At 39.7% G+C, this 22,500-nt stretch overlaps 1 protein-coding gene across 12 annotated transcripts in view; it reads left to right on the forward strand.

The window, feature by feature from the left end:
- Window positions 1–22,500, forward strand: part of LOC143022150 (uncharacterized) — a 630,899-nt gene that overhangs the window by 207,542 nt on the left and 400,857 nt on the right. For 8 of the 12 annotated variants that reach the window (XM_076180183.1, XM_076180188.1, XM_076180186.1 and 5 more), the window contains one exon: window positions 5,225–5,282. The exons of the other annotated variants lie outside the window; for them this stretch is intronic. In XM_076180183.1, the coding sequence (XP_076036298.1) occupies window positions 5,276–5,282 (7 nt within the window). In that variant the 5' untranslated portion in view covers window positions 5,225–5,275. The remainder of the gene's footprint in view (window positions 1–5,224; window positions 5,283–22,500) is intronic. 12 annotated transcript variants of the gene reach the window in all.

Genomic DNA, 22,500 nt, shown 5'->3' on the forward strand with positions numbered 1-22,500 from the left:
CTTTCTTTTCAAGATCTGTAATTAATATTAATCCTTTGGTTTAGTAATTCCATTCCTATATTTAATGCTCGTTCAACTTTTATCACGTTTTATTTGTTTATAAGCTGGTTTCCGCACTTACTTGATCAAATTTCTACGCCCGTGAGCCGACACGCCCATGACCTCGCCCCTGCACGCCCAAAACCCTCACGCCCGCGCTCTTAGCCGGCTCAGTCGCGCCGGTGTTTCATTATTACTTCGTACGCCCGCACGCCCACTGGCTTCCGGCTCTCGCCTCGGGTACAGGGCCACGCCTCCGAGAGACGGGGATCTTGCTATTGTGGCAGTAGCTCTCTCTCTCTCTCTCTCTCTCTCTCTCTCTCTCTCTCTCTCTCTCTCTCTCTCTCTCTCTCTCTCTCTCTCTCTTTCTATTTCTCGCTCTCTTTCTCTCTCTCTCTCTATTTTTCGCTGTCTCTGTCTCTCTCTCTATTTTTCGCTGTCTCTGTCTCTCTCTCTATTTTTCGCTGTCTCTCTTTCTCTCTATTTTTCGCTATCTCTCTTTCTCTCTCTCTCTCTCTCTCTCTTTCTCTATTTCTTGCTGTCTCTATTTCTCGCTGTCTTTCTCTCTCTCTATTTCTGTCTCTTTTCATCTCTCTTATCTTCTCACTTTATCTCTTTTTCTCTCTCATCTTCTCTCTTCATCTCTCTCTCACCTCTCCCACTCTCTCCTTTTCCCTCCTTCTCTCTCTCTTCATCTCTTTCTCTCGTATCTTCTCTCTTCATCTCTCTTTCTCTCTCCTTTTCACTCTCTCTTCTTTCTTAGATTATTTCTGTGTCACATGACACGACAGGCGTCACGTGTCACACGGCGTGACACGTGACACAAAACTTCTCCAGTTCTGGTGGCGCCAAATACACGTTTCTTTGCGTGTGAGTTCGAGTCCCGCACTCCTGTACGATTCCCAGCAGTGATCGTTAGTCACTTGTTCCACAACAGTCCCTGAAGGGCATAGGTTCGAATCCTTCACTCCTGTACGATTGCCAGCAGTGAATGTTAGTCACTTGTTCCACAACAGTCCCTGAAGGGCATAATTACGTGACGGCTCCGGCCGCAGCTACTCAACGTCTCCTGGCGTAGACCCATGACCTTAGTTACCAGGTGTGACCTGAGGTTGCAGTAGGTTGCAGTAGGTTGCAGGAGGTTGCATTGATTGATGGTAAATTGCCCAGGTTACCAGGAGATCATTAATCTTAATTTGGAAGAAATAGACTGTTATAAAAGTTGATTCAAAATGGATGATAGAATGAGCAATTTGTCCGATTGACATGAATAATTGATTGAAAAGGGATAGGGCGATAGAAGGCTTCCTCAATGATTCATATGTGGAATGAAGAATTTTCGAAATGGAAGTGTGTAAGCTGATTAAAGGAAGAAAATTACGTGTAATTATTTATCATGTTTGAATTTACTAAATAAGATATTAGAGGTTGCAGTACGCTACTGGTTTGATTTGTGCTAATTCTAAGTGTGTGTGTGTACGTGTGTGTGTATGTGTGTGTACATGTATGTGTGTGCGTGTGTATGTGTGTGTGTTTGTGCATGTGTACGTGTGTTTGTATGTGTACGTGTGTGCGTGTGTCTGTGTGTGGGTGTGTTTGTGTGTACGTGTGTGCGTGTGTACGTGTGCTTGTGTGTACGTGTGTGTGTACGTGTGTACGTGTGTGTGCGTGAATACTCATGGGTCTGGATCGTGTATGGTTTTTCATTATGAATTCCTCTTACTTTTAATCCTCCTTCCTCTTCCTCTTCTTCTCCTCGTCCTCCATCTCCTCCTCCTCCTCTGCTTTTAGTTCTCCCTTCTCTTCCTCTTCTCCTCGTCCTCCTCCTCCCCCCTTTCTCTTCCTCTTCTTCTCCTCCCTATCCCTTTTCTTCTTCCTCTTCCTCATCTTCCCCTTCCGCATAGTTCTCCTCTTCCTCCTCCTCCTTTTCTTCCTTCCCTCCTCTACTTCCTCTTATTCCTTCCCTCTTTTATCTCCTCCTCTCCCTCTACTTCCTCTTCTTCCTTCCCTTCTTTATCTCCTCCTGTCCCTCCACTTCCTCTTCTTCCTTCCCTCCTTTACCTCCTCTTCTTCAACTTCCTCTTCTTTCTTCCCTTCTTAACCTCCAACTCTTCTTCCACTTCCTCTTCTTCCCCCTCCACATAGTTCTCCTCTTCCTCCATATCCTCTTCTTCCCTCCTCTCCTCCTCCTCCTCCTCTTCTTCCACTTCCTCTTCTTCCCCCTCCACGTAGTTCTCCTCTTCCTCCACATCCTCTTCTTCCTTCCTCCTCCTCCTCCTCCTCCTCCTCCTCTTCTTCCACTTCCTCTTCTTCCCCCTCCACATAGTTCTCCTCTTCCTCCACATCCTCTTCCTCCTTCCTCCTCCTCCTCCTCCTCCTCCTCCCGGGGAACGAGAGGACCCGTCGCCCAGGTGGTGGAGGGAAATATCTTTATACACATTGCGGCATCGATGCTTTTTTCGAGGCCGAGAGAATGTAAAGGTGACGAATATTTTATTCATTAAAAGTTGTTTCCTCTGAGAAGAGGCACGAGAAGAAACCAAGAGGGATTTTTTTTTTTTTTTTTTTTTTTTTCGTTTTTGTCTCTGCAAAGTTACGAGTTGAAAGTAAAATGGAAGTTGATGCAAGTTAAGCATTTTAAGGCGTATGGAAGGACTTGGTGGATTAAAGTTATAAAGCATTAAGCGAATAAGAGGTGGGGAGGGAGTTAGGTGGATGGAGAGGGAGTTAGGTGGATGGAGGGAAGGAGGGCGGTAGGGAGAGTGGGAGAGAGGAGGTAGGGAGTGAAGGGGAGCAGGGAGGGAGAGAGGGGCAGGGAGGGAAGGTATGGAGGGAGAGAGGGAGGCAGGTGGATGGAGGGGAGGAAAGGAGGGAGGTAGGGAGAGTGGGAGAGAGGGAGGAGGGAGGGAGGTGGATGGATGGAGGGAGTGAAGGAGGGAGGTGGAGGGGAGGAAAGGAGGGAGAGTGGGAGAGAGGAGGGAGGGAGAGAGGGGTGCAGGGAGGGAGAGAGCGGTGCAGGGAGGGAGGGAGGGAGTGAAGGAGGGAGGGAGGGAGAGAGGAGGGAGAGAGGGGGCCGTAGATGGCTGGGCACGGATGTCACGTCAAGGCTCATATATACATTACCATGTCACAGAGACATACAACAAGGATTCTGTTCTTGTGAACATAAGGCAATTTTAGTCAGTTGAGGGAGCTTCCCCCCAGCCCCCCAACTCCCCCCCTACTCCCCCCTTACTCCCCATCTCCCCACTTTAGGCATGAAGAGCTCAAATCGCGATGCCCAAATTAGGAGCGAAATGTCGTAATTATATGATAGAATTTTTCTCTTGTTTACACACAGTCGGCTGTGTGTTTTAAAGCGACCATGATAAGGATTATGCATATATGTTGGTTTAATGCTATATGCATGTGTTAATGTAAGATTATGTAAATAGGTCTATGAGATGTATATATATATATATATATATATATATATGTTATATTCAGGCATATGACTGTGTATGCACGCGTGTGTACGTCTGTGTATGTATGTGTGTGTGTATATATATGTATATATAAATGCATATATATGTGTACATGTAATATTTGTGCATACATATATATATATATATATGTATATATATAATTTGTGTGTGTTTGTGTGTGTGTGCATGTATATGCATATTTCTGTATCCATACATACCCAAAGTACACGTGCATACACAAGCTTGTATGGGTGAGCACCAGGTCCCGTGCATCGCCTAAAGGGTGTTTAATGTCACTCACGTAGACAAGTATAGAGTAGGGGATATCCAATCCGATAAGTATATCCTGTCCGCGTTGTCGCCTTGTGGGCCGCTGTCAGACCACCCCGGCTCAGCAACGTGGGATGACATCTGTCCCGAAGGCTTGATGTACTCATAATTTCACTTACTCTCTTCTCTCTTCTCTCTTTTACTCTCTTTCCTGCCGCTCTTGCCTCTTGGTCTCGGTGTCTTGGTTGTTCTCTTTCTTTCGCTCTTGCTCTAGGTCTTCCTTGCTCTCTCTCTCTTTCTCTCTTTCTCGCTCTTTTTCGGGGTATGTCCTCCAGTCGTGAAGCCTCGATGCACAGATGTTTGCATATACCTCTCTTTTGCTCTCATTCTTACGCTCTTGTTCTCGGTCTTGCTTGCTCTCTCTCTCTTTCACACTCTCTCTCGCTCTCTTTATGTATCCGCCTATGGTGACGTCGAATAGACTGAACCCTCAGCTTTTTACTCTTTTTTATTTTATTTTTATTTCTATTTATTTTATTTATTTATTTTAGATCTACCTGAATGAAATTGCCTGCCGAGCGACAAAATCCTTTGAAATACCGGATTCGATACTATGGGTCTTCTTAAAGGCCTAAACCAGACATGGTGAATATCAACAACAGACCTTATTACTTCTGAACATAAGGCTGTTATTCCTTTAATCGACTTGCGGCTTGAGGGGTTGGAGTTGTATTCGTCTGATTTATTTTATTATTTGATGAATTTGGTTTGTTTGATCTGATTGTTTTGTTTATTTATTAATTTATTTATCATCAGCTTGTTTATAATAGTTCCTAGGAGACTGTTAGTTTCTAGGAGAGTTTGGTATAAGAGACTGAAATCTAGAAACTAGATTTTCTTTTCTCTGTCTCCAATGTTGGGTCAGGTGACTTTGTTTATTTTTTCTTTATTTTTCTTTCGTTTTTTCGTCGATGCTGGGTCAGAAGCCGTTCTCGGTCAAGGGTCAACTCAGGTCAACTCGAATCTGAGGATCTTTTAGTGAGCGCTGAAACTATCGGTTGTTTTAATAGAAGGTTAGACAACTTTATCGATATAGATGGTAATGGATATGCAACTGCCTAGTGTAGGCCTTATGGTCTCCTGCAGTCTCTTCATTCTTATGTTCTCATGTTTGGATCTGGCCAGAATAAAACATTTCAAGTTCTTCAGTGGAGTAATTGAGAGAGTTTTGTCAAGATTTATTGGATTATTTTTCTTTCTTAGATCTAACTATAGATGGAATGGGTGGGAATGATTTTATGCCTTTTTCTTTTTGGCTACCCCCCTTGTAAGTGAGGGTAGTTAAGAGCTTAAACGAAGTAAAAAAAATTCTACCAGGTAACTAAATATTAAGTGACAATTGTTAACTTAACTGTGTACTTAACTGAATTCCCTCTCCCTTGTCCCTTTAGGTAAGTGTGAAGATGCGAACTAAGAATCCGTGAGGGAGGCAACCATACACCATGGAAAGTAAGCAAACGTCTAGATTACTTTGTATTTAGAAAAATTTTAAAAGAAAATAAATAGAATAGGATAACATAGAATAAGATAAGGTTTTGCATAACTCGACTTTCTATCACCTCTCTCTCTCTCTCTCTCTCTCTCTCTCTCTCTCTCTCTCTCTCTCTCTCTCTCTCTCTCTCTCTCTCTCTCTCTCTCTCTCTCTCTCTCTCCATCTTAATCTCTCTCCTTTCACCCCCTCAACACACTCCCACTCTCCCTTCTCTCCCCTTTTCCTCTCTCCCCCCTTTCCTCTCTCTCTCTCACCTCCACACCCCCTGTCCTCTCTCTCTCTCTCCCCTTCTCTCTCCCTCTCTCCCCTCTCTGTCACTCTCCTCCTCTCACCTCCACTCCCCCTTCTCCTCCCTCTCCCCTCTCTCTCTCTTTCTCCCCTTCTCTCCCCCTCTCTCTCCTTCTCTCTCCTCCTCCTCTCACCCCACTCCCCCTTCTGCTCCTTCTCTTCACCTCTCTCCTATCTCTCTCTCTCTCCCTCTCTCTTCTCTCTCTCTTTCTCTCCTCTCTCTCTCTTTCTCCCTCTCTCTCTCTCTCTCTCTCTCCTATCTCTCTCTCTCTCCCTCTCTCTTCTCTCTCTCTTTCTCTCCTCTCTCTCTCTTTCTCCCTCTCCCTCTTTAGTTCCCATTAAAACCCAGTATGTACAACACTTGTGTTCAGAACTTCTCGTCACAGGTGGATGGGGGCTGCAGCTTTTGTATCACTGTAGGGTTTACAGAAAAAGAGGATTTCAGTTGATGACCTTCTGGTCCATAGCAGGACCAAATTCGAAATGCTGAACAAAAATACACAATCATTGAATGATAATTGAAATAAGGAGATTTTCTTGAGACTTGTGAATACACACACACACACACACACACACACACACACACACACACACACACACACACACACACACACACACACACACACAGAGAGCGACTCGACGGCGCATTGGTAGCGTTCACAATCGCTGCTACAGCGATCCGAGTTCGAATCCCGCCCAGGGCTGAAATAATTTCAGTATCACTGCGCTGCGAGTCGTTACTCCAACTCGTGAATGGGAGAGTTGGAGATGTGTGTGTGTGTGTGTGTGTCAGGTCACAGCATTACCCATAGATCAGTTATACATGAGCTCTGAGCTCTCATCCGGAAAAGTAATAGCTGTCGATCACGAGTCCAACACGTGATCCAAGACCATGATGAATCATACACGCGCGCGCGCACACACACACCACACTTATATATATATATATATATATATATATATATATATATATACATATATATATATATATATATATATATATATATTTATATATATATATATATATATATATATATATATATATATATATATATATATATATGAGTGTATGTGTGTGTGTGTGTGTGTGTGTGTGTGTGTGTGTGTGCGCGCGCGCTTGTGTGTGTGTGTGTGTGCGTGTGTGTATGTGTGTACTTCACAAAGATCATAAGATCTCGATGAACACTTTATGTGGTTTTCATTTGCCCTCTGGCCCACTGTTCTGCTAACCCACGGTCTTACCGCCGGGCCTATATTAACCTACGCGTTTACGTGCTCCAACTGTCTTGACCTAAGCCTGATGTATATTACCACAGGTACGGAGGAATAGATTGCACAGTGTGTGTGTGTATGTGTGTGTGTGTGTGTGTGTGTGTGTGTGTGTGTGTGTGTGTGTGTGATTCACCATTGTCTTGGATCACGTGTTGGACTCGTGATCGACAACTATTTCCCTCCGGAAGAGAGGTCAGAGGTCGTATATAACCGATCTATGGGTAATGATGTGACCTTACACGCACACACACACACCCAACTCCCCGCCCACGAGAGTTGGAGTAACGACCCGCAGCGCAGCGATACTGAAATTATTTCAGCCCTGGGCGGGATTCGAACCCGGACCTCCGTAGTGGCGGCCGGGAACTCTACCAACTGCGCCACGAGTTGTGTGTGTGTGTGCGTGGGTGCGTGTCTATGATAATCTGTGCTGGACAGACTATGACGTGTTGATGTCACGCGTTGCTCTCCAGCGGGGAGGAACCCCTCACGCATTCGGCACAGGCAACACCCACGTCATCATGCCCGTCCGTGAATACATGAAGAAGCAGAAGCATTAAATTCGCTCTAAACCGTTTTACTCAATTGTCGAGACGATGTGACTGCAGCATGTCTGTGTAGTGTGTGTGTGTTTGTGTATGTGGCCGTGTGTTTGTTCGTGTGTTTGTGTATGTGTGTCCGTGTGTGTGTGTGTGTATGTGTTTGTTCGTGTGTGTATGTATGTGACCGTGTGTGGGTGTTTGCGTTTGTCCGTGTCTATGTGTTTGTTCGTGTATGTGTTCGTGTGTGTGTGTGTGTTTGTGTGTATGTGACCGTGTGTGATTGTGTGTTTGTGTATGCGATTATGTGTCCTTGTGCGCGCAACAACAACAACAACAACAACAACAACATTGAAGTAAAAGACAAAGGAGGACTAGAAAGTGGTTAATTTGTTAGACAAATAAAGGAATTGGACGACACTAAACGAAAAAAAAAACGTAATTGTATAAATAGTACTTAGGGAATGCAATGAATAAAAAGAAAAGGATTTATAACTAAATAGGCAAATGAATAGATGAAATGGTACAAGTTAACTACATTAGAAAATGTGGAAATTATTGTTTTATAAGCCAATTAGGTAAAGAAATATGTACACAATTATATGAATAGGTAAAGAGTAAGTGAATGAATGAAATATATGAATAGTATATATGCTAAGTTAATTGAAAAAATAGATAATTGATAAATAGATACCAAGTAAATAGATAAAAGAATAAACATAAGTAAACACTAGTAGATAAGCAAATAAATAATTGAAAATATAGTATATAGATAGATGAATAATCAAATAGGTAAATATGTAAGTCATTAAATGAATATCTAGATAAATAAGTAGATATATAGGGAAATAATTATATATGTATATATATATATATATATATATATATAGATATATATAGATATATATATATATGCAAAGTAGACCCCTTTCAAAAACAAACTAACGAAGCAAAGCGCTTTCGTATATTACTTTTTGTTTTTGCACTGGATGTAATATACGAAAGCGCTCTGCTTTGTTAGTTTCTTTTTCCAAGTGGTCTACTTTGCATAAGTGAACACACGTACCCGTGTTCTTATTAGCATATATATATATATATATATATATATATATATATATATATATATATATATATATATATATATATATATACACACACACGGTATATTTACCTATTTGTATTATACGGGAAGAGCTATGCTCGTAGTGACCCGTCTTTGTATCTTTCAGCATCTAGTTTGCTCTTAAATTCTTGTATAGTTTTTGCACACATTGTGTGTGTGTGTGTGTGTAGATAGATAAATAAATATATAAATGAATAAATAATAAATATATATAGATAAATAAATAAATAGAAAGTACGGAAAGGACTAGCCCAGCCCGGCGGCCCAGCTCTTCTTGTGGAGTTTATTGCGAAACAGATTTGCCTCCGCGTCTCTCTCTCCCCCCCCCTTCAGCCTCCCACTCCTCTCTCTCTTCTCCCCTATTCCCTGCCTCTCTCTCCAATCCTCATTCCTCTCTCTGTCTATTTAATTCTGTCACTGTCTCTGTGTCTGTATTTGTATCTGTATCTGTCTGTCTGTCTCTATCGTTATCTCTGTCTCTCAATTTCTCATCCTCATTTTGTTTCGCGCACTCTCCCTCCCTCCCTCTTTCCCTTCCTCAGAACCTCACCTTCGTAACTAGTTTCACAGGGATCTGAATCTATTCATCTACTTGTTTATGTAAATTTATCTATTTTATCATTTATTTACTTATTTTTGTCAGGGATAGGAGACCGATGTTTTCTATGGGAGGTGACAATAACTCGCCACCATTGAGAGAGCTTCAGTGTAATGGCGACCTTGCCAGGATATTCATACACTCGTTCGCTTGTACAGAGAAACCAAACCTTCATCCGCGTTCGCTCTTTTACCCGATTTTTTAGTCGGTTCTCGGAGGATCCTTTTGTACCCCCGGGTTCCTTTCGGTTCCAGTCACCAGCGTAGCTGACAAATGACGAATTGGAGCCAACAACTTGGCAGCCATTTTGAGCCGAGGTGTCGGGTGAAAACTGGCGCCGACCCGTGTCGCCACCACACTCACGAAGTTCGCACGCTTCTCGCTCCTTTCTTCCCCGTTGTTGTTTTCTTTTTTCTTTTTTCTTTTTCTTTTTTTTTCCCTCCACCTCCTACACCACCTTCGCCTTTTATTTTAGTCTCCTTTTTTATTCCACTTCATCTTCTCCTCATTCTTTTCCTTCTTTTCATATTTATCTTCTCATTCTTTTCCTTCCTTTCATCTCCTCCTCCTCCTTCTCATTATTGTCCTCTTTTCATCATAATCTTCACCTTCTTATCATCCACCTTCTCCTCTTGCTTTTTTTTCATTTTTATTATTATTCTACTATTTTTTCTTCATCCTCTCTAATCTTTTTCCTCTTCTATTACTTCTTCATATCCTTCCCTCTCCTCCTTTAGTACTTAATTTATCTTCCGTATCAATACACACGCTCTTCTTTATTTAACCTTGTTGTTGGCATTGTCATGGACCAAATGGCCTTTCCTTTGTGAATCTTCTTTCACTTCTTGAGAAAGAGATAAAGAAAAATCTCTTTTCACAATCATAACCCACCAAAGTGTATGACGATAGATTTCACACTGAGTAGGCATAGCGTCGTTCATTTGTTCCCAGGCTTTCGTGTCCTTTGCTTGCTTGCCTTGCTTGCTTGCTTGCTTGCTTGCACTTGTGCTTGCTGCCGTATCAAGGCTTCCCTTATCTCTTATCGCACCCTGGTTTGATAATGGGGTCCTATACCTTCAAACAAAGCACAGTTTGAAATTCGGTTCGAGTCCCAGATTCTGTCTTCGGTTCCGGTTCGGTTCTGGATCGAGTCCCAGAACCGGTCTCGGTTCGGTTCGGTTCCAGGGATTCCTGCCACTCCCCCCCCCATTCCCTCCCAACCCTCTATTCCCCCACCACCCCCTATCCCCCCACCCCGCCCCATTTCTCGGTGCCAATGTGTGTGTTAGACTGTATATGTCTTTGTGCATGTGTGTGTGTGTGTGTGTGTGTGTGTGTGTGTGTGTGTGTGTGTAATTATATAATGTCTGTATGTGTGTGCGTGTGTGTTCATATGTGTGTGTGTGTATGTATGTGTGCGTGTGTGAGAGAGAGAGAGAGAGCCCCCCATGGTCTTGGATCACGTGCTAGACTCGTGATAGACAAATATTACCCTACCAGATAAGAGCTTATAGCTCGTATTGTCCGATCTGTGGGTGATACTGTGATCTTACACACACCCATCTCCTTGCCCAGAGGAGACATTAACGACTTGCAGTATTACTGGAAGCATCTCGTGCCCAGAGCGGGTAGTGTGTTGGACGTTCTATGTTGCAGGGTGAAGTGCTCGAGTGTGTGTGTGTGTGTGTGTGTGTGTGTGTGTGTGTGTGTGTATGTATGTGTATATGTGCATATGAGTGTGTACGTGTTTGTGTGTGTGTGTATCCCTGTGTGCATGTATGTATGTGTGTGTGTGTGTATTTGTGTATGTGCATATGAGTGCGTACGTGTGTTTGTATGTGTGTTTTATATTATTAAAAAATAACAGAGGGAAGGAGAGATGCATAGGGTAGGAAGCGAAGGAACTGAGAGAAAGAGAGAGAGAGAGAGAGAGAAAGAGAGCGATAAAGAAAGACAAAACAGACCTAACCTAATGTGTGCTTGGTACGGCCTGCGCGTACGCGGGCGCGCGGGCGTGCGCTCGTATGCCTGCGTTTGTTTGTGTTGTTGAGAATGGGTATGTGCGTTCTAGTGCCCGCCTTGCTTTGGAGTCGTAATGGTGTATTCATTTTGCGGCTGTTCACGAGCTCGTAGGTGTTTGCATTTGCAGGCGCGTTTGTTTCTCTTCCCCCTCTGGTTTTCTGTGTGTGGGTATGTACGTGTGTGTGTGAGTGTGTGTGTACCATCTGTATGTGGTAATATGCCGGTAGGTATACATATGTATAGTGTGTGTGTGTGTGTGTGTGTGTGTGTGTGTATGTATGGCTGGGTGGGTGGCTGTGTGTGTGTGTACCATCTGTATGTAGTAATGTGCCTGTAGGTATACATATATATATATAGTGTGTGTGTGTGTGTGTGTATGGCTGGGTGGGTGGTTTTGTGTGTGTGTGTGTGTGTGTGTGTGTGTGTGCGCCATCTGTATGTGGTAATATGCCTGTAGGTATACATGTGTATAGTGTGTGTGTGTGTGTGTGTGTGTGTGTGTGTGTGTGTGTGTGTGTGTGTGTGTGTGTGTGTGTGTGTGTGTGTGTGTGTGTGTGTGTGAGGCTGGGTGGGTGGATGTGTGTGTGTGTGGTGTGTGTTTAGAACTAGATTCGTTTGTATTGCAGCATGATTATGTGTGCACGCGCGTGTGTGTGTGTATGTATGAATGTTTGCGTATGACTTCGTGTGTATGTTTGTGTGTATGTGTATGTTTCGGACTAGATTCGTGTGTATTTCAATATGATTATGTGTGCACGTGTGTGTGTGTGTATGTTTGTGCGTTTGCGTATGACTTCGTGTGTTTGCCTCTGTGTGTGTGTGTGTGTGTGTGTGTGTGTGTTTGGACTAGATTCGTGTGTATTTCAGCATTATGTGTGCACGCGTGTGTGTGTATGTGACTGTGTTTGTGTGTCCTTCTGTGTATATGTGAATTTGTATTTGCGTATATGTGTGCGTGTGTATGTGTAAGTGTATGTGTGTGTGTTCGTGCGTGTGTGTTTCTACCTAGTTTGGTCTAACATAAATGAGACATTTTGTTTATATACATATATCAGAATTTTTTTTTTTTATATGTTAATGGTATAATTTTTATAGTATGTGTGTGTGTACGTATGTATGCATGTTTGTGTGTATATGTATATATGTGTATATATATGTACATTGTGTCTGTATGTGTAGCAGTAGTAAAGCATACACGAATTCATTTTACTCTGCAGTTTGTGTGTGAATTAACGCCTAAACTGCGACAAGGAGGCAACTGCTTTTGTATGCCTCATCTGTATCACCGCACCATTTGCAAGCATTTCTATTAGCGTGGCACATTTTGTGTTAGTGGGATGTAAGCCTTAGTGGACATGTTAGTGTGACATATTTGTCGCTATGTCTTTTACATAAGGTTGGCGGTTCACTAGGATAGCATGCTACTTGCATTTGCTATTTCGTTCGAGTAGCAACCAATTCGGTTACAATGTTCTAGGCTTACGTAAGAACATCTTAATAATGTGTTCTAACATTCGTATTCTAGGTTTAACTAATCTTAATTCGTCATTCAGTTTCTAACTATATGACGCAAGAGTAATTTTGAAAATTTTGAAAATTTTGAAATTTGACATTTTGGAAATTTTGAAGAAAAAAAAATCGTAACCGAAGTCGTTTCTACTCAAAGGAAATAGCAAAACCAAATAGCATGCTAGCGAGAAATGACTAGTGTGACGCCACATGTAAACCACTGCTGTGTTTTTGATTGCAATTTTTAATCGTAACAGTTGTTCCTTGATATCGGAAACCCAAATTGGGCCATTTTTAGAATTTAGAAGAAACAAATGAGCTAATCTTACATATATTGAAAGTTATAAATAAGATCTAGAATAACGAAGGATCTATTGAAAGGGAGCATTTGATAAAGATTGAAAAAAAAATAGAAGACCATAGTTATAGTTTTTGAGTATTTTGTAACCTGTAGATCCAAGTGGTTTGGTTAAATTATCAATTTAATTGATACATTTATTAGTATTTCATTATCAAATTTTATCATTCTAATTGCTATTTACTCGTTTATTCATCTATTACGGAGATAGCCTTTTACTTAATTAATATATTCTACCTCCAAGACCGTAAGACTATAAAATTCTCTCTCTCTCTCTCTCTCTCTCTCTCTCTCTCTCTCTCTCTCTCTCTCTCTCTCTCTCTCTCTCTCTCTCTCTACCTATCTCTCTCGTATCTCTATCTCTCTCTACCTATCTCTCTCGTATCTCTATCTCGTTCTCTCTCTCGCTTTATCCGTCTCGTCTCTCTCTGTGTCTCATTCTCTCTTTCGCTCTATATCTCTCTATATCTCATTCTCTCTCTCTATATATATCTCGTTGTATCTCTGTCTCTCTCTCTATCTCATTCTTTTTCTCGTCTCTCTCCAGTCTCTCTTTCTATATCTCATTCTCTTTCACGCTCTATCTCTGTCTCTCTCTATCTCGTCTCTCGTCCCTCTCTATATCTCATTCTCTCTCTCGCTCTCTCTCATTCTCTCTCTCGCTCTCTCTCTCTCTCTCTCTCTTTCTCTCTTCTCACATTCTACCCTGACCAACTTTTAAACTATCTGGCTGTGATGCTCATTTAAAGAAATATCATGTATGTGTGGTGTGTTGTTTTCTCTCAACATTGTACGCACTGAAGTGTGTACATACGTACACAGAACACGGTTGCATATTTCAGTGTGTGTGTATGTGTATGTGTGTACACATGTGCACATGTGTACGTATGTACACATCTCCGTCGATGTATTTGTTGTTCACGTTTCTCAGGCTCTCCCCGGTCGTTCAACCGTTTGAGCGTCTATCGATTTTAAGATGAGCTCTCTACATGAGTTCTATATTCTTAGCAATTAACAGACCTTCTATACTTTGGGACATTATAGCAGGAACGAAATAAAGCTATTGTGATGATAAAGGAGAGGTTTAAAGACTGCGAACAGGAAGTCATGGAACTTATAGAAGCATAGAAAATAGATAAAAAAAAAATATGTGGATTTTTTATTTGTTTATTTTATTTTATTATTATTATTTTTTTATTATTATAAAAGAAATCTGGGTGACTGTGTTCCATAGGGGTACTGCCACGTGAATCTCTAAGATATTGCTTATATGGAATAGTATTGCAGGCACAAGACATTGACCAAATATATATTGATTTTATTCTGGCTAAAGGTAATTGCTATTATTATACTGCTACTAACAGCCAATGGCGGGTAACTGGCATTATCTAGTTATTATTATTGTTATTATTATTATTATTATTATTATTATTATTATTATTATATATTTATTTGTATTATTATTATTATTTATTCATATATTTATTTCTATTTATTTATTTATCTTATTTTTTTGCATCCGACCTAGTTATGGACCAAAAGGTCTCCTGTCAATATGCTCCTCCATCTTAATCCTCTGTAATCATATTTAGGTAAATAAAATGATCAGCTTCGTACTTTGGAGCTCAAAGCAAAACGGCCCCATTCAAAAACAAAGAATGAGTACTCTAGACAATCGTTGGGCGATCATCGTTGAGCCATGAACGATCATCGTTGAGCCATGAACGATCATCGTTGAGCCATGAACGATCATCGTTGAGCGATTAATGATCATCGTTGAGCCATGAACAATCATCGTTGAGCCATGAACGATCATCGTTGAGCCATGAACGATCATCGTTGAGCCATGAACGATCATCGTTGAGCCATGAACGATCATCGTTGAGCCATGAATGATCATCGTTGAGCCATGAACGATCATCGTTGAGCCTTGAATGATCATCGTTGAGCCATGAACGATCATCGTTGAGCGATTAATGATCATCGTTGAGCCATGAACGATCATCGTTGAGCCATGAACGATCATCGTTGAGCCATGAACGATCATCGTTGAGCCATGAACGATCATCGTTGAGCCATGAACGATCATCGTTGAGCCATGAACGATCATCGTTGAGCCATGAACGATCATCGTTGAGCCATGAACGATCATCGTTGAGCGATTAATCGTACAGAACAAAGCGTGCTATTGGGCTATCCTTGACTTTGTTTCTTCCTTAACCGAATGAAATCGTCCGGTGGTAACCAGAATGAAGACTTTGAAGGTTGCCGTCATCACTGTCGAGAGGGCGAGAAATTAAGCGTTTCAAATATGTGGTCACGAATGGACTTTCGTGTTTGCGTGTTTGCGTGCGTGTTCGTGATTGTGCTTGAGTGTGATTGTGATGTGCGTTGCGTGTGCATTGATTACCAAGATTTTGTTTAGTTTAGTTTAATTTTATTTCGTTATTATTATTATTATTATCATTATTATTATTGTTATTATTGTTATTATTTTTGATAGATTTATTTACCCATTTATTGGGTAGCGATGCTTTGATTTAAGGGTTATTTATTAAGGGTTATTTATTAAGGGTTGTTGATTAAGGGTTGTTTATTAAGGGTTGTTTATTAAGGGTTGTTTATTAAGGGTTGTTTATTAAGGGTTGTTTATTAAGGGTTGTTTATTAAGGGTTGTTTATTAAGGGTTGTTTATTAAGGGTTGTTTATTAAGGGTTATTTATTAAGGGTTATTTAGTTTATTAAGGGTTATTTATTTATTAAGGGTTATTTATTTATTAAGGGTTATTTATTTATTAAGGGTTATTTATTTATTAAGGGTTATTTATTTATTAAGGGTTATTTATTTATTAAGGGTTATTTATTTATTAAGGGTTATTTATTCATTAAGGGTTATTTATTCATTAAGGGTTATTTATTCATTAAGGGTTATTTATTCATTAAGGGTTATTTATTCATTAAGGGTTATTTATTCATTAAGGGTTATTTATTCATTAAGGGTTATTTATTTATTAAGGGTTATTTATTAAGGGTTATTTATTTATTAAGGGTTATTTATTCATTAAGGGTTATTTATTCATTAAGGGTTATTTATTCATTAAGGGTTATTTATTTATTATAGGTTATTTATTAAGGGTTATTTATTGAGGGTTATTCATTAAGGGTTATTTATCTAGTTTGCCGCCAGGGGATTTTATTCAATCCAGGGGACCCGCAAGCACGTGAGTGAGCCAATTGTGATGATCCCTTGTAACGTCACCACATCACGTTTTCTATGCGTGGTATAATATCAGTAATAATAATTATAATAGTAATAACGATAATATAAAATAGTTACAACAATTAGTAACCCTAAAAACAATTATAATGATAATGATAATAGTAATAGCAACAACAATTCTATTTATGATAAAATTACGAATAATAGATAATAGATGATAAAGATAATTAAAACATACAACAGTAACCCTAAAAACAATGATAATCATAATGGTAATGATAACAGATGATGAACATATGTAGTTACAACAATTAGTAACCTTAAAAACAACAATAATAATAATAATAACAACAACACTACTATTAATGATAACATTACGAATAATGATCAAGAAAAACTAACAATTCCACTGGGACGGAGCGGCTGTTTGCGTAATAATAATAATAACGATAATGATAATATATAGTTATAACAATTAGTAACTTTAAAAACAATTATAATAACAACACTACTATTAATGATAACATTACGAATAATTATCAAGAAACACTAACAATTCCACTGGGACGGAGCGGCTGTTTGCGTAATAATAATAATAACGATAATGATAATGTATAGTTATAACTAACCTTAAAAGCAATTATAATAATAACAACAACACTACTGTTAATGATAAAATTACGAATAATTATCAAGAAAAACTAACAATTCCACTGGGACGCAGCGGCTGTTTGCGTAAGACTTCTATCGGTGCCTTTCTTGGCACTCGCGTCTCGAGTGCCAAGTGCCTCATCATGGTGGACGGCACTCAGATCCCTTTCCTCACACGATCCGATGCCTTTACGAAACTCGACCCGACCATAGAATCTCCCTTTGCAAGTGTCGGGATTCCCTTTGGTGCCGTTCGGTGATGACGCATGGTGTTTGTGTGTTTTTGTTGATTCGTTTATCATTAATTAATTAAATTATATCTTTATTTTTGTTTATTTGATTTATTTATTAATTTATTTGTTTAGTTTATTTGTTTGTGTATTTATTTATTTATTTATTTATTGTTACTGTCCAATACCGACGTATGATATACATTTATTTATTTTTGTTAATTCGTTTATCATTAATTGATTTATTTATTTGTTTTATTTATTGTTAATTAATTTGTTTATTTTATTCATTTGTGTATTTATTCATTGCCACTGTCCAATACTGACGCATGATATTCATTTATTTATTTTCATTTATTAATTTATTACTAATAAATCAACTTATTTATTCATCTATTAATTTCATTATATTTATTTGTCTTATTTATTATTCGTTTATTTTATTGTATATATTAATTATTTTTAGGCTTGAGAAAGCCCTAGCCAAAGACTCCCGACTTTCCATTACTGTTTTCTATATATGTTCAACTGTTTAAACATTTGTTATATATATATGTGTATATATATATATATATATATATATATATATAGTATGTGTGTGTGTGTGTGTTAAAATCGACAGCATTCTGACAGTTGTTAATCTTCTTGTGCGTATTCACTGTCAGAATGCTGTCGATTTTAACAACATATGCTTACAAGAGAATCTTCTCCCATACTTTGCATATATATATATATATATATATATATATATATATATATATATATATATATATATATATATATATATATATATATAAACAATATAAACCAGTATTGAAAAATGCGTAAATAGCTAAATCGATGAATAAAGAAATGAATACATCGGTCAATAAATACAAAATAACTTCAATAAATAAATGGATAATAAATAGATGAATATATAAATAAGATAAGGAAATGAATAGATTAAGGAGATAGAAATTAGAAATGGAAATAAATAAGAAAGTATATATAAAGGCGCAGTTGAATGGAAGTATTTCTCTAAGAAATATAGTAAATAAATAAATAAATTAAATAAATAAGATAGTATATTGACAGAAAAGTAGAAAAAATAGATAAATTAATGAATAAAATTAAAAATGTAAATTAGAATGAAAAAGAAGGTCTACATTAAAGGCACAAAAAAGTAAAAAAAAAAAAGTAAAAAAAAAAAAAAAAAACTTGATATCAAGGCTTACCCAAAATAAACTTTGATCGGGAAAGAAAATATACATTCCACTCATGATTATGAAATATGGCTGGCCAGGCTTAACGTAATAAAGATTTAACTGAAAAGAATTTAGGTGTGATATATTTATTCCCCTTAACATGTAATTTTTGTAGAAAAAAAAGAAATTGCTCCCTGGTTATGATCCAACCTGAAAAATCCTTTAAGGTGGATGTATCGTCTGGTAATAACCAAAACAAAATTATCAAAGCACCAAATGTGTGTGCGTATGCGTACATGAATGCGTGTGTGTGTGTGTGTGTGTGTGTGTGTGTGTGTGTGTGTGTGTGTGTGTGTGTGCGCGCGTGCGCGCGTTTTCAACCACCAAGGTCACTAGCCTACCCACAATGATATACTCCATAATATATATATATATATATATATATATATATATATATATATATTTATATGCGAATAAATCACAAAAACACGTGATTCTCGAAATGTGTAATAAAATGAAAAAATAAGATGAAAGGTGACCGAACGTTTTCGTCTATTTAAGAAAAAAAAAAATGTTCGACCACCTTGCATTTTATTTTTCCAAGTGGTTTTATTACACACACACACACACACACACACACACACACACACACACACACACACACACACACACACACACACATATATATATATATATATATATATATATATATATATATATATATATGTATATATATAAAGTACAAATATGATTAAGACCTTCATAATGCATCGGTCACATTGATAAGAGACGCCACGTGTATGTATATATGTATAAGTGCATATACATCCTGTGTGATTCATATTTATCACAGACGATTAGGCCACTTGGACTGTGTCTGTGAGACCGGACGGCTATTCGGCCGTAGCGAGGTTTAATTACATGTGTTCATATAGTTTGGTAATTGGCTAATGAATGGTCTCATTAGGACCCGACAACTGTGCACGACAAACAGCTTTCACGAAAGAGTATTGGAGGATTACGCCCAAATTTGTCAAACTTAGGTCGTGCCACGCTGGCAGTTCCCGAGCGTGACCTTGTCTGACCCAAGGGAAGCGTTTGGGCCATCGTAAATAGAGGGATTTGCTGTCTTCGTTTAATACAACTTGGGCTTACGGTCGCTGATTTCACGAGTTCGGTCTGAGGTGAATTGGGTGTTTTGCGAGAGACGGGGCAAGATATTATTCTCATTCTTGTTCTATTTTTTTTTTTTTTTTTTTTTTTGCAAATTAGTTGATCTGGTTGTCATGGATACCTAAAAGACTAGAGTTTACTATGGGACACTAGAAACCAGAAACTAATTGGATTTAGTAGAGTCATGACGATTTTATTCAATGCTGAAGAAGTGATCTCAGAGAGGATAAACAAACAGTAATCCATAAACACGGGATGTAAGAGAACAAGTTAAGAAACTAAGACATGAATTCGTCACGGTAGCAGCCTCCGTCTAGAGTCAAATATACCAAATTTCTATTCCTCCCTCCCCTCTTCCCCTCCCCTTCCCCCCACCCCACCTCCCACCCCCAAATTCTGAACAGGAAATTAACTAAAATTAAGAAAAATTACTCTGGAAGACCACACGTGCGTTTTGAGTGTAGCTCATTTGTTTATGTGATCCTGTTGATAATGAATCATCATCATCATTATCATCATCAGCCTCTTTCTCATTGGTATTATTATACAAATTGCTGGGCTTGAAATCACAACCCAGCGAGTTTCCAAATGGACAAAAATTTGATAAGTTACCAATTATGCTTTGGCAGGTTTTTGAATCGGAACCGGTTTGAACCGGTTTGGCATCTGGGGGTGGGGAAACCGTTTAGTTACGGTGCTACGGTTCTTGTAGTACAGTGGCCGATTACACACGTCACCGTTACTTACTGGGTGAGTGCACAGGTTCGAGTCCTGTAAACGAAACTAAGGAGACTCGTCATTTGTTGACAACAGTACCGCGTGCTCGATCAAAGATCATATCATTTGGGTAAGAAAATTGGTTTTGAGTTTACATTTCCAAAGTTGTTGGGAAAAAAAAACAGCGTTCGATATGTGTGTGTGTGTGTGTGTGTGTGGTTCACCATGGTCTTGGATCACGTGTTGGACTCGTGATCGACAGCTATTACCCTTCCGGATGAGAGCTCAGAGCTCATATATGACTGATCTATGGGTAATGCTGTGACATTACACGCACACACACACACACCCAACACCCCGCCCATAAGGGTTGGAGTAACGACTCGAAGCACCGTGACTGAAATTATTTCAGCCCTGGGCGAGATTCGAACCCGGACCTCCGTAGTGGCAGCCGGGAACTCTACCAACCATATGTGTGTGTGTGTGTGTGTGTGTGTGTGTGTGTGCGCGCGCGAAAAAATATCGTAATCAACCAACTACACGTCACGCATATTTGTATTCTAATTCACATAACAAAATATGTTAAGTGCGCCGTAAGATGAGAAGTATCTGAATTTCTATAAAGCTCCTATACTTGATCCCATGTTTATAGATTCCATAATATAATTTTTATTCAACATTTGTTATGTTTGTTAAACTATGACTCTACGCTCAGCGCGCGAGTGAAGCAGTTTTAGGGGTAAGGGGACATGGGGGGAAGGAGGGAGAGGGGGGGATAGTTTTAGGGGGGAGGGGGTATTTAAGGGGGTTGTGGTAGCTGGTAGTTAACTCCCGTCGACCATAATGCGACCCAAGTTAATAATGAACACGACGCCGCAAGCTAGTAATCCCTTTCGTAATGTGTCGATCTTCCTCCGGCTAGTAATGTGACCTCACAGGGAACGAGAACGTCCCCCGGGGGAGGGGGGGGCTCCGGGGGGAGGGGGGTTACGGGGGGCGGGGGGGATAGAGTGCCAAGCATGGAGGTCGCCGGAGCTGTTGTGTAAAGCTCGTGTATAGTGCTGTTAGGAATATTAGAATATGAAGATGAGGGAGAGTGTTAAGTACTAATTCGCTGGCTGTGATGTTCTCGTTGAGAGAGAGAGAGAGAGAGAGAGCACATGTACGTATTTGCGTATGCGTGTTTTTGTGTGTACAGTATATGTAAAATGTGCTGTTGACGTGTATATACATATTTGTACTGTAATGAAAAACTATATACGTACATGATTCAGACAGACATACAGACAGTGAGAGAAAGAGAGAGAGCGCATGTGTGTATTTGTTTGTGCGTGTTTTTGTATGTATCAAGCCAGAGGTTTTTATTCGGCCAAAGGTGTTGACGTGTATATACATATTTGTACTGTAATGAAGATTTATATACATGATTCAAACAGACAGAGTGAGAGAAAGAGTGTGTGAGAGAGAGAGATAGAGAGAGAGAGAGAGAGAGAGGGTACATGCGTGTATTTGTTTGTGTGTGTTTTTGTGTATATCAAGCCAGCCAGGGGGTTTTATTCAGCCAAAGGTCGGGGAGGTGGGGGGGAAATCCACCCCGCCACCCTTACCCCTTTCCCGCTATTACGCAGCGAAAGGACTAAATGCACGTATTTGTGACTTATAGTTTGCTGTTGAAGTAGACCGGTGGGGGGTGGGGGTGGGGATGGGAGACTTTTGTTGTCGTAAGTATATGCAAAATGAACTGCAATTGAATGCAAATAGAGATGAGAGGGACGCTGAGAATCGACTCTCGCCACTCAGAAACAAGTGGTTATCGTACATCCAAAAAAGTGGGCGGGGCTTGGGTGCCTAGTTAAATTGGACGCGTTGTGAGAGTACAAAGAGTGGATTGGATATTATTTATAGGTACCTCTGGGTTTTCCGAGTGGAAGCTGGGCTCTTCGTAATAATGGGCTTCGAAGGTGGGTCATCAGAGAGGTTAATAAAATCGCCTAACGGCACGTAGAGTAAAAACATGTTTCACTAACATAATCCTACTCACCATACATTACCTCATTCCTCCACTCACCATATCACTACTCCAAAACACTCTTCATTAATTCTATTCACTGTGTTTTCATCTCAACTCACAACACACTCACCACATACTTTAATCACCATACTCACAATATGAGCTCCACGGAAACCTGACTCATCATCACTCACCATGTCTCCCAAGGCCAACGTTACTCTACACACACTCGTGGGGCAGTGGTTAGAGTTCCCGGCTGCCACTACGGAGGCCCGGG

This window comes from Oratosquilla oratoria, chromosome 44 (assembly GCF_046742065.1).
Source record: "Oratosquilla oratoria isolate Oo_2021 chromosome 44, ASM4674206v1, whole genome shotgun sequence".
Lineage (NCBI taxonomy): Eukaryota > Metazoa > Arthropoda > Malacostraca > Stomatopoda > Squillidae > Oratosquilla > Oratosquilla oratoria.